Source organism: Camellia sinensis, chromosome 5 (genome assembly GCF_055761805.1).
Source record: "Camellia sinensis isolate YWXY chromosome 5, ASM5576180v1, whole genome shotgun sequence".
In the NCBI taxonomy this organism is placed as follows: domain Eukaryota; kingdom Viridiplantae; phylum Streptophyta; class Magnoliopsida; order Ericales; family Theaceae; genus Camellia; species Camellia sinensis.
The window spans coordinates 215,907,824-215,919,443 of record NC_138965.1 but is presented as its reverse complement, the minus strand read 5'-3'; the positions used below and the strand labels follow the sequence as shown (position 1 = coordinate 215,919,443).

The following is an 11,620-nucleotide window of genomic DNA, read 5'->3' as shown; positions in this document are numbered from 1 at the left end:
ATTTTTATAAATTGGTTTTTGATTATTTTTAAAAAAAACATAAACTATAAATGCATTTGGTTTAAACAAAATGTTAGAAAATTTTTAAAAATATAAATTAAAAAATATGTTTGTTCAGGCCTAAAATATTTATATTTATTTTTTATTATTTATGACAATGGAATTATATACATTATAATTGGAAAAAAAATTATTTAGAAAAAATTTTTTTGAAAAAAAAAATTTGTTAGTCAAATTTTTCTGTTTGAAAACCAACATAAACTTTTTTTTTTGAATTTATGTTTTTTCCTCAAATTTATAAATTGAGATAACCATTTATAAATTAAAAAAAATTAGTAAACAAGTTTTTATGACAGCTTTAAAATTTTTATAAACATAAATTAAAAACTGAAAATAAAATGATTAACAAGCAAGTGCGCAATTTTTCAAACGTGTGAGGAGAGAATATGTATTAACAGAAACATCAGGGCGTGCTAGTGTAATTTACCCTATTTATTTTTATTTATACTTGATCACCTGCTACTATATACAAATTACAATGCCAATTCGTACCTGCAATGCAACACCTAAACCCTAGGGGTGTTTTTTTGAAGAAGATGATGATGCATCGTGGCAACATGAATCCTCCGCCTCTCTTCGACGACGAGGAGAAAATGAGAGTCGGTCTGCAACTTGTTATGGAATTTGATCCTCCTGATCCGTTCTTTCATCCGTTTTGTCAAACACCACCACCCTCAATCTCATCACTCTCACCATTACCGCCTTCTTCTTTTTCTTCTTCAAAACTCGCCTACATGTGTCTTACGGACTGGGTCCAGTATCATTGGTACGCTTTTCAAGTCTCCGACGACGATGACAATCAACAATTTCTCCACAACAACCCTCGTCTTCCTTTCCACAAAGACGGGTATGATTTGGATTCTGATTCTGAACAATTTCTTAAACCCGTATTAACTGCAAATTTGTATACGGTAGATGGTACTAGCTGGGTGATTCACAACACTTCATTGTACCAATTTGTTATTCACCGTAAGGATTGCAAAAGGGAATATCAATTGGTTCGAATTGACCTTGGTAATAATCCTATGGCCAAGAAATTAGAGATTCTTCCTCAATTGCCTCATGCCCTAGCTCCAGATGTGCACACTTTGGTTCTGGCTGGCAAGTTTTATTGCCTGGGTAGTTTAGAACCACCACCATCACCATGGGCCTTGGCTTTTGACCCGACCCTAAATCAATGGGAGTCTCTACCTAACCCTTGTCCAACTCCACCTTTTCCATATGGGATTTATAGTATATTCTCTGTAGCTATACAGGTTCCCAAGCCATGTATTCTCGTGGGTTGGCCTAAGGAAAGTGTCCTCCGAAGGTATGATGTTGATAACAAAATTTGGGTAAGTGAAGAGTTTGAAATACCCAAAACCCGCTTCTTTGGTCCAGATGACTTAATGGGACATGCGTTGGCTGTTGATAGCAAGTTGTATTGGTATTCAGCTCTGCACACTCGAAGTCGCCTAATTGGGTATGATTTGGCGAAGAAGATATGGTTCATGGGCAAGCTCAAGCTCCATGACTATGGACAATTTTACGTACCTGAAGATACTGGTCCTCCTCCTCCTCCGAGCTTCGCTCATCTAGGCGGTGAGAAGTTCTGCTTATTTTGGTTTTCGGTAGCGCATCCCAAGCCAACAACCTTAACTGATGAGGAGGAGGAGTCGTCCGGGGAGGAGGAGGTGAAGGTGGAGGTGGTCCCCAGACCACTTAACGAGGACTCTCTTCGTATTCACTGCCTGAAGTTTCGAGTTAATGATGGCAGCCGTCCCCCAAAGAGTGGAATATTTCCCTTGGAAATCTCTTCCATTTCATGCCAATCTTACTTAGTTGCTGAGTATTCAACTTATTTCTGTAATGGCTTGGTGGTTTAATGTAAGCACAGCATCTTCTTGTCCTTAATTTTACCTACTTTTCATTTTTATTCTTCTTCTTCTGCTGTTCGTTTATTGCTTTAATTATGATTATTATTATACTTATACATCATTGCCTTTCTTTTTCATTTTAGCTGAAACAACAAAGTATGTATTAGTTGGGTTAGTTTGCAAGCCTTTATTTCAGAGGATATATATACAATCTTGGACCTCTAACTACACACCCCTGTGAGAAAACTTCCGGAGAGGAATGACTCTTTTTTGAATCCTCTGCAGCAACTTGATTCTTAACTGTTCACAGTCCTGCGTCTTCAATCTAGTAGATATAAATGGGACCCCACATTATGTGACTGGTGGTATTTTACTCTCTGGAATGGACAGGATCAATCTCAAACACTTCTGATTTTGCACTATCCACCCTAGCAAAGAACACAACACTTTCTTAAGATTAGGTTTCGGCCCCAGCCCAACAGATGATGAAAAGATCATCTACCCACAAATCACCCACTAGGGGAGATATTTTCAGTGTCTCCTTTGTTCTTGTTTACAGTACTAGACTATATACATCACATTGATTTTACTCCACTCACTATGCATAATTGAAAGGTTTATCAACTATCTTATACTCCACACTCACCCACTTTCAAACTTCATTTTATTTCCTTGATCCCTATCCCTTTTCCCTTTTTCATCGTTTTCTCAATGCGTCCTTTACCTTGTCATCCTAATTATTCGATTAGACTGATATGGCTTAAATTATTCGATTCCAATTTGATTATTCAGTTCGTTCCCATCTCTTGTATGGCTTAAATTATTATTATTTTTTTAGTGAAAGAATAACTCTCCTGCATCTCTTTAATCTTTTCGTCCTTTACTAACATTGATTGATCTTCATCTTTAATGCATTTGACGCAATTCTCTAGTCCCTTGTTTTCATTTCTACTGTGTTGCTAAGTTTGTGTAGCAAATTGCTACACAATTCGTCATAAGCCTTTGGGTAAATTACACAATTAGTCCTTATATTTTAGGCAAAAGGTATACTTTTAATTAAATCAATTTTAACCCTACACTTGCATGTCCTTTCAATATAGTCCTTTCTTAAAAATCATCGCAGAAAATATCCACATGTTTGAGTGAGAGGCAAAGTATCCACTCAGACGTTTGTTAATATTTTTAACGGTTTTGGACGAAAAGAACTACATTGAAAAAAAATTAGAAGTGTAGAGTTAAAATTGATGCAACTGAAACTACATGGACCAATGGTAAATTACACAATTAGTCCTTATATTTTAGGCAAAAGTTATACTTTTAATTAAATCAATTTTAACCCTACACTTGCATGGCCTTTCAATATAGTCCTTTCTTAAAAATCCTCACAGAAAATGTTAAAAAATCAATGTATAAAAAGAAATAGAGAATTGTATTATTGATTGATTTTATTGATCTATTTGTTACAATGATTCATGATTCCTATATATAGAAGAGGGTGAGTGTGTAGTAGGTAAGGAGTAGGTGAAGTGGAGGCGGTAGTGGTGTAGTGGGTTAGGTTTAGTGGAGTAGGTGAGGTGGTAGTGGTGTAGTGGGTTAGGTTTAGTGGAGTAGGTGAGGTGGTAGTGGTGTAGTGGGTTAGGTTTAGTGGAGTAGGTTTAAGTGGGTGAAGTAGGTGATAGGTTTTAACAGCCCCCCGCAAATTCAAGGGGGATAGGAACTAGCCAACTTGAGTTTGGAGAGAGTAACAAAACAAGAAAATAGGTTAATACATAAAATAAAAGAGGATAGGAGACATTGTATGGTCGTGTTAGACCGTTGGTGAAGACACTGTATGGTGGTGTCATAACGGTGTAGAGGACACTGTATGGGGGTGTCATAACGTTGTAGAGGACACTGTATGGTGGTGTCAGACCGTTGGTGAAGACACTGTATGGTGGTGTCATAACGTTGTAGAGGACACTGGATGGCGATGTCAAACTGATGTAGAAGACAGTTTATGAGGTCATGTCGGACCGTTGTAGCAGACAATGTTGTGACAGTTTACGGAGTCTTGCTGGACCCTTGTAGAAACTAACCGGAATCAATGTCGGGACAGTTTACAGAGTCTTGTCGGACCCATGAAGGAGCTAACCGGAATCAATGTCGGGACAGTTTACAGAGTCTTGTCGGACCCTTGAAGGAGCTAACCGGAATCAATGTCGGTACAGTTTACAGAGTCTTGTCGGACCCTTGAAGGAGCTAACCGGAATCAATGTCGGGACAGTTTACAGAGTCTTGTCGGACCCTTAAAAAATACACTGTATGATGGTGTATATAGGCTGCCCAAATATATATATATATATGGATATATATAGTGAGCCCTCAAAAGTCGCGCCCTCAAAAGGTGTGCCCAATCTGTCAAAAAAGGCGTGCCATCAAAAGGCGTGCCATCAAAAGACGGGCCATCAAAAGGCGCACCCATGTTGTCGTCGAGCGCCGAGCGGCGCATGATGCGCGTGTCTGCCTCTTCGTCAGGGTCTTTATAAACTGAGGCGGAGGCTGTGCTTGAGGCAGAAGCGAAGACAAAAAAACCTGGGAAAAAACTTCTGAAAAACTCTTCATTTTCTGAGAGAGATATTCGTTTTCTGAGAGATTGCCTCTAAGAGCTTCAAATCTTGAAACACTCTGTAACCAACCCTTCCGAACATTATCAGTCTGAAATTGCTATTTCGCTGAAACACTCAGCAACCCAAAAAACATGGCCTCTTCTTCCCGTTCAGCTACCCAGAATATGGCCTCTTCGTCCCGTGGTCTGCTCGCTCTTTTTCCCGACCTCAACGAGTCAACAAGAGAGATAACTGGTGCGGTGGCCCGTGAACCTCAACCAAACACCTCTGATTTTGCTCCGTTGAACTTTCCGATGCGGTCTGTGGAGCAAAAAATGGCGGTGCAGTCGGATGTGGAGGCCAATCAGTATACCTTGAAGTCATGTGTGGAAACCATGACTGCGGTTACAAATTTGTCGAACCGGCTGCAGAGTAGGACAAATGAGGTGCAGCAGTTAAACGCCCAACTGGCTCTGCTCCAACGCATGTATAAGGATGCGCGAGCAGAGATAAGTGTGCTAAAGACGGAAAACAAGGAACTGAAGCGGAAGGCCACCGTGATGTTTCGATTTGGAGGGCCGCCATATGCTGCAGTGGAGGAGCAGGGAGTAGTGATCATGCCTGGTGGATTAGGAAGCACAGAGGCAGCACCGGTAAGGACCGCCCAGGACGGAGGCAAAAAGAAGAGACCGGCGGCAGAGTAGGTCGGTGGGTGGCCGTCTGCAGAAAAGAAAACAAATCTTTTGTTGTTGTGTTTGGGTTTGTTGTTTTTTTTTTTTTTTTTTTTGTGTAAAATTGTGACCGGGGTGGATCCCTGAGATGAATAAAATATGGTTTGGTGTGCAAAGCTATATGTGGGATGAATGGAATTGGAAAAAGATTAAAAATAATGTGAAAGAAAAATAAAGAAAAAATAATAAAAATATATTTGAAATCAAAAATATATATATATATATATTTTTTAATATAATATAATTTTTTGTTTTAATATAATATAATAAAAAGATATATATATATATATAATAAAGAAAATGAAATTCATTTATGACTTCCCATACTTCTTTTGCATCCTCCTTGAACATCAAATCAACAAAAAAAATCTACAAAGAATTTGGTGTCAATGAACAAAATGTCACCATCTTCTAATGAATCAGCAAACTCATTGGATGACCAAAATTCAGGCACATTTTCTATAAAATTTTCCACTGTTCGTTGGACATCCAAATCAAGGAAGTAATGAGGCTTTGTAGCAACCATGGCAGGAGATTGCCCATGTTTCCCCATCCACTCAAGCTCCTCCCAACAGATGTCCCGATTCACAAAAGCAAACTGAGACAGTGCCTTAGCACCTCTTATTTTTAATATAATATAATAAAAAGATATATATATATATATAATAAAGAAAGTGGGGAAAAAAAGTATAGGTTGGAACATCGTGGGTCACATGGGTGAATAAAAGAAAAAAAAAATAAAAAAAATAAAGAAATGAAAAGAGGGGGACAAAAGTTGTGTGTGGGTGGACAAATATATTTAGTTTTAGAGGGACATGCCCATGTGGGGCAATTGCTTTAGTAGCAGTGATTCTTGAAGCCGAAACTTCCCAGAAATTTCACTACCCATCAATCATAAGAACCCACACTCACCAAAGCAGTACTGTTCATCATAATGATCAACAACAAGAAGAGAATGAGAACTCGAATGATGTTGAAGCTATCAAAGCTAAGATCATCGCTCATCCTCACTACTCTAGCCTTTTGGAAGCTTACATGGACTGTCGAAAGGTGGGGGCTCCTCCGGAAGTGGTGGCGAGGCTCACGGAGGTTCGGCAAGAGACGAGGCAGCGAGATTCAGTGAATTGTAGAGACGATTCAAAAGACCCAGAACTAAGGTGAGGATTTAGGCAGTGATGGGAAGGTATGTGTAGAAAATAAGCTGAATAGGTTGAGATCCAGCGGGCGGCTAAGGTGAGGTTGCCGCCCGCCGGAAAAGCGAAAATACTAGGTTCTAAACTAGCTCTGATACCATGTTAAAAAATCAATGTATAAAAAGAAATAGAGAATTGTATTATTGATTGATTTTATTGATCTATTTGTTACAATGATTCATGATTCCTATATATAGAAGAGGGTGAGTGTGTAGTAGGTAAGGAGTAGGTGAAGTGGAGGTGGTAGTGGTGTAGTGGGTTAGGTTTAGTGGAGTAGGTGAGGTGGTAGTGGTGTAGTGAGTTAGGTTTAGTGGAGTAGGTTTAAGTGGGTGAAGTAGGTGATAGGTTTTAACAGAAAATATCCACATGTTTGAGATGGAAAGTATCCACTCAAACATTTGTTAATATTTTTAATGGTTTTGGATGAGAAGGGCTACGTTGCAAAAAAATTAAAAGTGTAGAGTTAAAATTGATGCAACTGAAACTACAGGGACCAATGTGAGATCTCACCTATAGTTTATAGGGACCAAGTGTATTTACCCCAAGTCTTAAATGGTTCCAAAGGTCGTGATCTTCTATTAAATAATTCCATGGGTTGCGTAGGTGGAGTGTAATAAAGATAATTGCTATCAAAGTTTCTCACTTGGTTATGGGCCTTTAGCATAGGTGGATTTGGTAAAGCATGTCTGGATTGCTGAAAGTATGTAACTTGATGTAACTGATTTATTTTTGAAGTGTCACTTTTGAAAGTTGCCTTTTGATTATATTACCACGGCTTCTAATCAATTAGATTAGTGTCCAAACTATGCCTCAATTCGTATAAATAGTGGCTTGAATCCAAGTCGAACCTCAGGGGCTAAGAGGCTAAATTATGTTAATTCAAAAGTCGGTGTTCTCAAATTAATTCAATGAGTTTGAGTTATGATTGGTTAAACTAAAAACTAGAATTAAGATTCAACTAAATTAAACAGTGTCAGGCAAATTGCGTTTCTAAAGTTGAGGACTTAGTATTTCAAATCCACAGTCTGCTCGAGCCATCATGTTCATTGAGAACACCATAGTTGGACCTTTGAAAATCAGCTCTTCTTGCTTGGGAGCCATCTTCTCAAAGCTTGAACAACCTCAATCTCAAGTTAGGAAGTTCTATTTATACACTTGTTTCCAATTAGGAAGTGACCTAAGAAGCTTTGACACTTTTAAGAAGATAACGTGTCGTGTCCAATACTGACACGACACGACATGAAACAACACTCGTCGGACACTATCTTAAATGGTTCTAAAAATTATTTTCTTAAAGTTAAATATTCATGTACATAACATATAATAGTTATTTATCTTTATATATGACATATAATAAATATATAAAATTATATATTTTGCAGGTGTGCCCCACGTGTCGTGCCTTACATTTTTTTCAAAATTTTTTGGGGTTGGTGTGTTAGTGTCGTACCACGTGTTGTATCCGAGCTACTTAGGAAGTGACTGTATGTTGAAATATGCTGGGATGGTTAAATTTTGGAATGTAATCAACTTCTTGTTCCTGTTGTTTTTAGTGAGGAACAATTTTCCACATATTAAAAGAATGATCATCTGTTTCTATGCTACAACATTTTTGTTGTGGTGGATAGCTTTTGTGCTTTCCATCTTTATATAGAAGTTGTTATTAAAAAAAAGAAGGAAAAAAAGGAGGCAAGTTCTGCTTACCAAACCAAAATTAGGATTTTAATTCTCAATTTATGCGTACTTCCCCTCCATCGTGTCATATGCAGGGTGAATATTAGGTTAAAAGAGTAGTATTTGTAGTGGTGTCTCATGAGTGAGATTTGTAAAAGGGTAAGCAGCATTTGTTTAGTTGTAATTTTCTAATTAGGATTCAGCTTTTGTTACACACACACACACACACACACACACATATATATATTAGTGCTTGTAACCTTCTTATTAATGTAATGCAAAATATCATTTCCCTTTTGTAATATGGTATCAAAGCACTTACAACCCTAGCCGCCAACATCATTCATTGTCGAATAGGGTTCTGTTGGTCACAGCCCCTTATTTCTCTTATAATCATTTGCTATTGTTAGGGTTTCGTTGGTTGCAAGCCCTTCTTCTCTCTTTCCTGTTGTTTGCCGCAAGTAGGGTTTAGTCGATCGTGGTCCAGTTGATCGTAGCCCTCTTTCTTCCATCTATTGTGGCTCTTCTTTTATTTTCTGTCGATTGCTGCTCCTCCTCTAGTCAGTCATTTCTGGTTGTAATCCTCTTCTTTAGTTTGTGGTTGTTTGAAGATCTGGGTGTTATGTTCTCCATCTGGTTTGTGGTAAACTTCGGTGGGTCCTTGCTTCGATCAGGACTGGTGGTATCAGGTCTTCCAGGTTTCTTATCTCTATCTCTCTCTCATTTGTTGCAGCCTTTGGTTCTTTATTGGTTTGTGTGTCCTTTCTTTACCGTCAGTGTGGATTTAAGTGTGATAGACTTAAAAAATTAAAAAAAAGTTGCAGACTTTCTTTTGCTCAACCAAAAACAAGTTCAGTATGTCTTTGTTTATTTCATCATAAGTTGCAAGCCATTACATCAACGGCTCCACATGTAGACCCACTGATTCTAAAGTCAAGGGCTGTCAGTTGGCTCTTCACACATGGGATAAGGAGAATGCCAAAGTCCTCACATGGCTGCACAATTCGAGAGAGCTTGACCCAGCCCTACTTTCTGTCCTTTCTACTCCATTGTTTTTATTCATCACACAACAAAGGGAAGGCCTACCTCACACTTCCACCTCTGCAGAATTCCAATTTTTCATTTCCTATAAAAACCCTAATTTCTCACTTGAAATCCCTTTCTCAACTAATGATGATTCGTCACATTTTTCTTCAACGAAGGCTGAAAACTCAACCACAAACCTACATTCCTCTCCTTCTACCCACTCTCTTTGTTGATTGCACAAGTAGGGACAGCCTCAACAATGTGCTTTTGGGCTGACTTTAAATGGGTTTTATGGCTGAAATTGCAATAAGAGTATAGGGGACAAGTAGGGTTTGTCTAGGGTAATAAATGGGTCAGTGTTTTAGCATGAAAATATGAGTTTTTTGACACTGTTTGGGGGCTGTGAACAGTAATCATGAACAGTTTTGGCTGTTAAAGTGTTGAAATTTAAGAAAGAAAGAAAGAAAGAAAGAAAGAAAGAAAGAAAGGAGAAGAAGAAGATAGTTTCTAGGAACCATTCCTAGAGGCCTTAGGCATCACAATTAGGGTTTGATTGTATCACACAATCTATAAGAAAGTTTCAAAGTTCTGAAAATTCTGTAAAATTCTGCTCTACGGACTTTAGAGGCTTCCTTAACCAACTAGGACTCAAAAATAGGAAATTACTAAACTTTGACTTTTAAAACCAATTTAAGACCAAATAAAAAACTAATTAAATGACTTTGACCCACAAGACGACTCATGGGCTACCCACACAACCCATATTTAGAAATTCTGTAAATTACCAAAATAACCCTAACCTTAAAAATCCTAGAACATATAAAAATAATTATAAAATAAGACTCTATTAACACTATAAATGTGATTATGTGTGGTTACTATCGGTTTCTCTTTAAAGTCATGTCAATTTCCAAATATTGCCGCTACTTTAAATTTACTCTTCCTAGAGGTTCTTATACTGTGCATCAACCAGCTTGATTAAAAAAAAAGATGGATCTTTATATGTACAAATAATATATATATATATATATATGGTTACATGTTTAGATGCCGAAAAATTTCAATATGAAATATAGAAATGTAGATGTACAAATAATATATATATATATGGTTACATGTTTAGATGCCGAAAAATTTCAATATGAAATATAGAAATGTAGATACTTTGCACATATTTGTAAGCGTATAAATGCGTGCTTGTCTGTGGAAATTACCAGATGTGGTATTTGAGTTCTCTGCCCATTCTCTCAAGATGAGAAAAGTCCTCCATTTTTTGAGAGAGAGAGAGAGAGAGAGAAAGAAAACTTTTTGCAAAGGAGACCCGTTTCAAGGTTGCTCAAATTGCTCCTCCATCCCAGTTTGTGTTTGCTACACCTTCTCTTGCCCACTCCATATCTGTGTATACCTATTGTATCATATGCTTATGCCATATCTGTATCTGTGCTTTCTAGGAAAGTGTCATCTAAGTTGATGCCAAGCTGAAAAAATCTGTCTTAAATTATAAGATGATTAAACTATTCGAAAAATAAGATAAAAAGGAAAATGAATGTCTAATGTGAACTTATCTTTCTTATTGGTTTTATTTTATCATTGTTCTAAGCAGTTGAGTAGCTGATTTGAAGATGATTTGCTGCACGGCACAGTGGAAAGATGGGGAGCCTAGCAGCTGATTGGACCAGGAATGTCATTTACTTTTTTGACTCAAAAGGTGAAGTTGTCAGCTGTTACTTCACATGAATGGCTAGATTAAACATTTTAACTTAATCTAGTGTTGGTAAACTATGCCTATCCTCTTGGGATTTAGTTCCTTTTGTTGATGATTTTGGTGAATGTGTATGTCTGCTATAATATCTTCATTTATACTTGATGCATTGAGTATATCTTTGCTGTAATTTTTCCCCCAACGAATCTCCAAAGTCCTTTGGAGGTCCACTGATGACGAACTATATATATACACTATTTAATTTTTGTTTGCTTGTTTGAATATGTTCATTGGATATAAATCTACCCATCATTTTATTTATACAATTTAGCTTCGCCTGTCTGTTGTCAGGCAGTTTTGGGCAAGTGGTTTGTGGAGGGGAGGAGAAAAGCCCAGTTTGGTATTCTGGGATTTAGTTTTCATGGGATGAGGATTAGTGCAGCGATGAACAACACAAGTCCATAGCTGTCTGGGTTCCATTTTTTGCACAAACCGATCATCAAAAAAATATAACAAATTTTACAATGAGATCCCAACACATTACCAAACACCCAAAATACATGCTATATTACGACTTTGATATCGTATCCCATTTTCATGAAAAAATAGTTGGATTATATATAGGCTATCGCTTGGCATTGATGTGGCCATATGTATATATATAATATATACACTAAGTTCTTTTAATCAAGCACACATTGCTATGATGGGCAGCACTTCAACGACATGATTAGGGACAGTGATTCCATTGGTGGCTCCTGTGCAAGTATCATCTGTCTTCACAACAAAAACA

General features: G+C 37.5%; 1 protein-coding gene across 1 annotated transcript; it reads left to right on the top strand.

The window, feature by feature from the left end:
• Window positions 1-435: 435 nt before the first annotated feature.
• LOC114311456 (uncharacterized) lies at window positions 436-11,093 on the top strand. The gene is made up of 2 exons (XM_082871458.1): window positions 436-1,926; window positions 10,729-11,093. Exon 1 carries the CDS (start codon window positions 558-560, stop codon window positions 1,923-1,925), a length of 1,368 nt encoding a protein of 455 aa, XP_082727584.1. The 5' UTR covers window positions 436-557; the 3' UTR covers window position 1,926; window positions 10,729-11,093.
• Window positions 11,094-11,620: the final 527 nt, after the last annotated feature.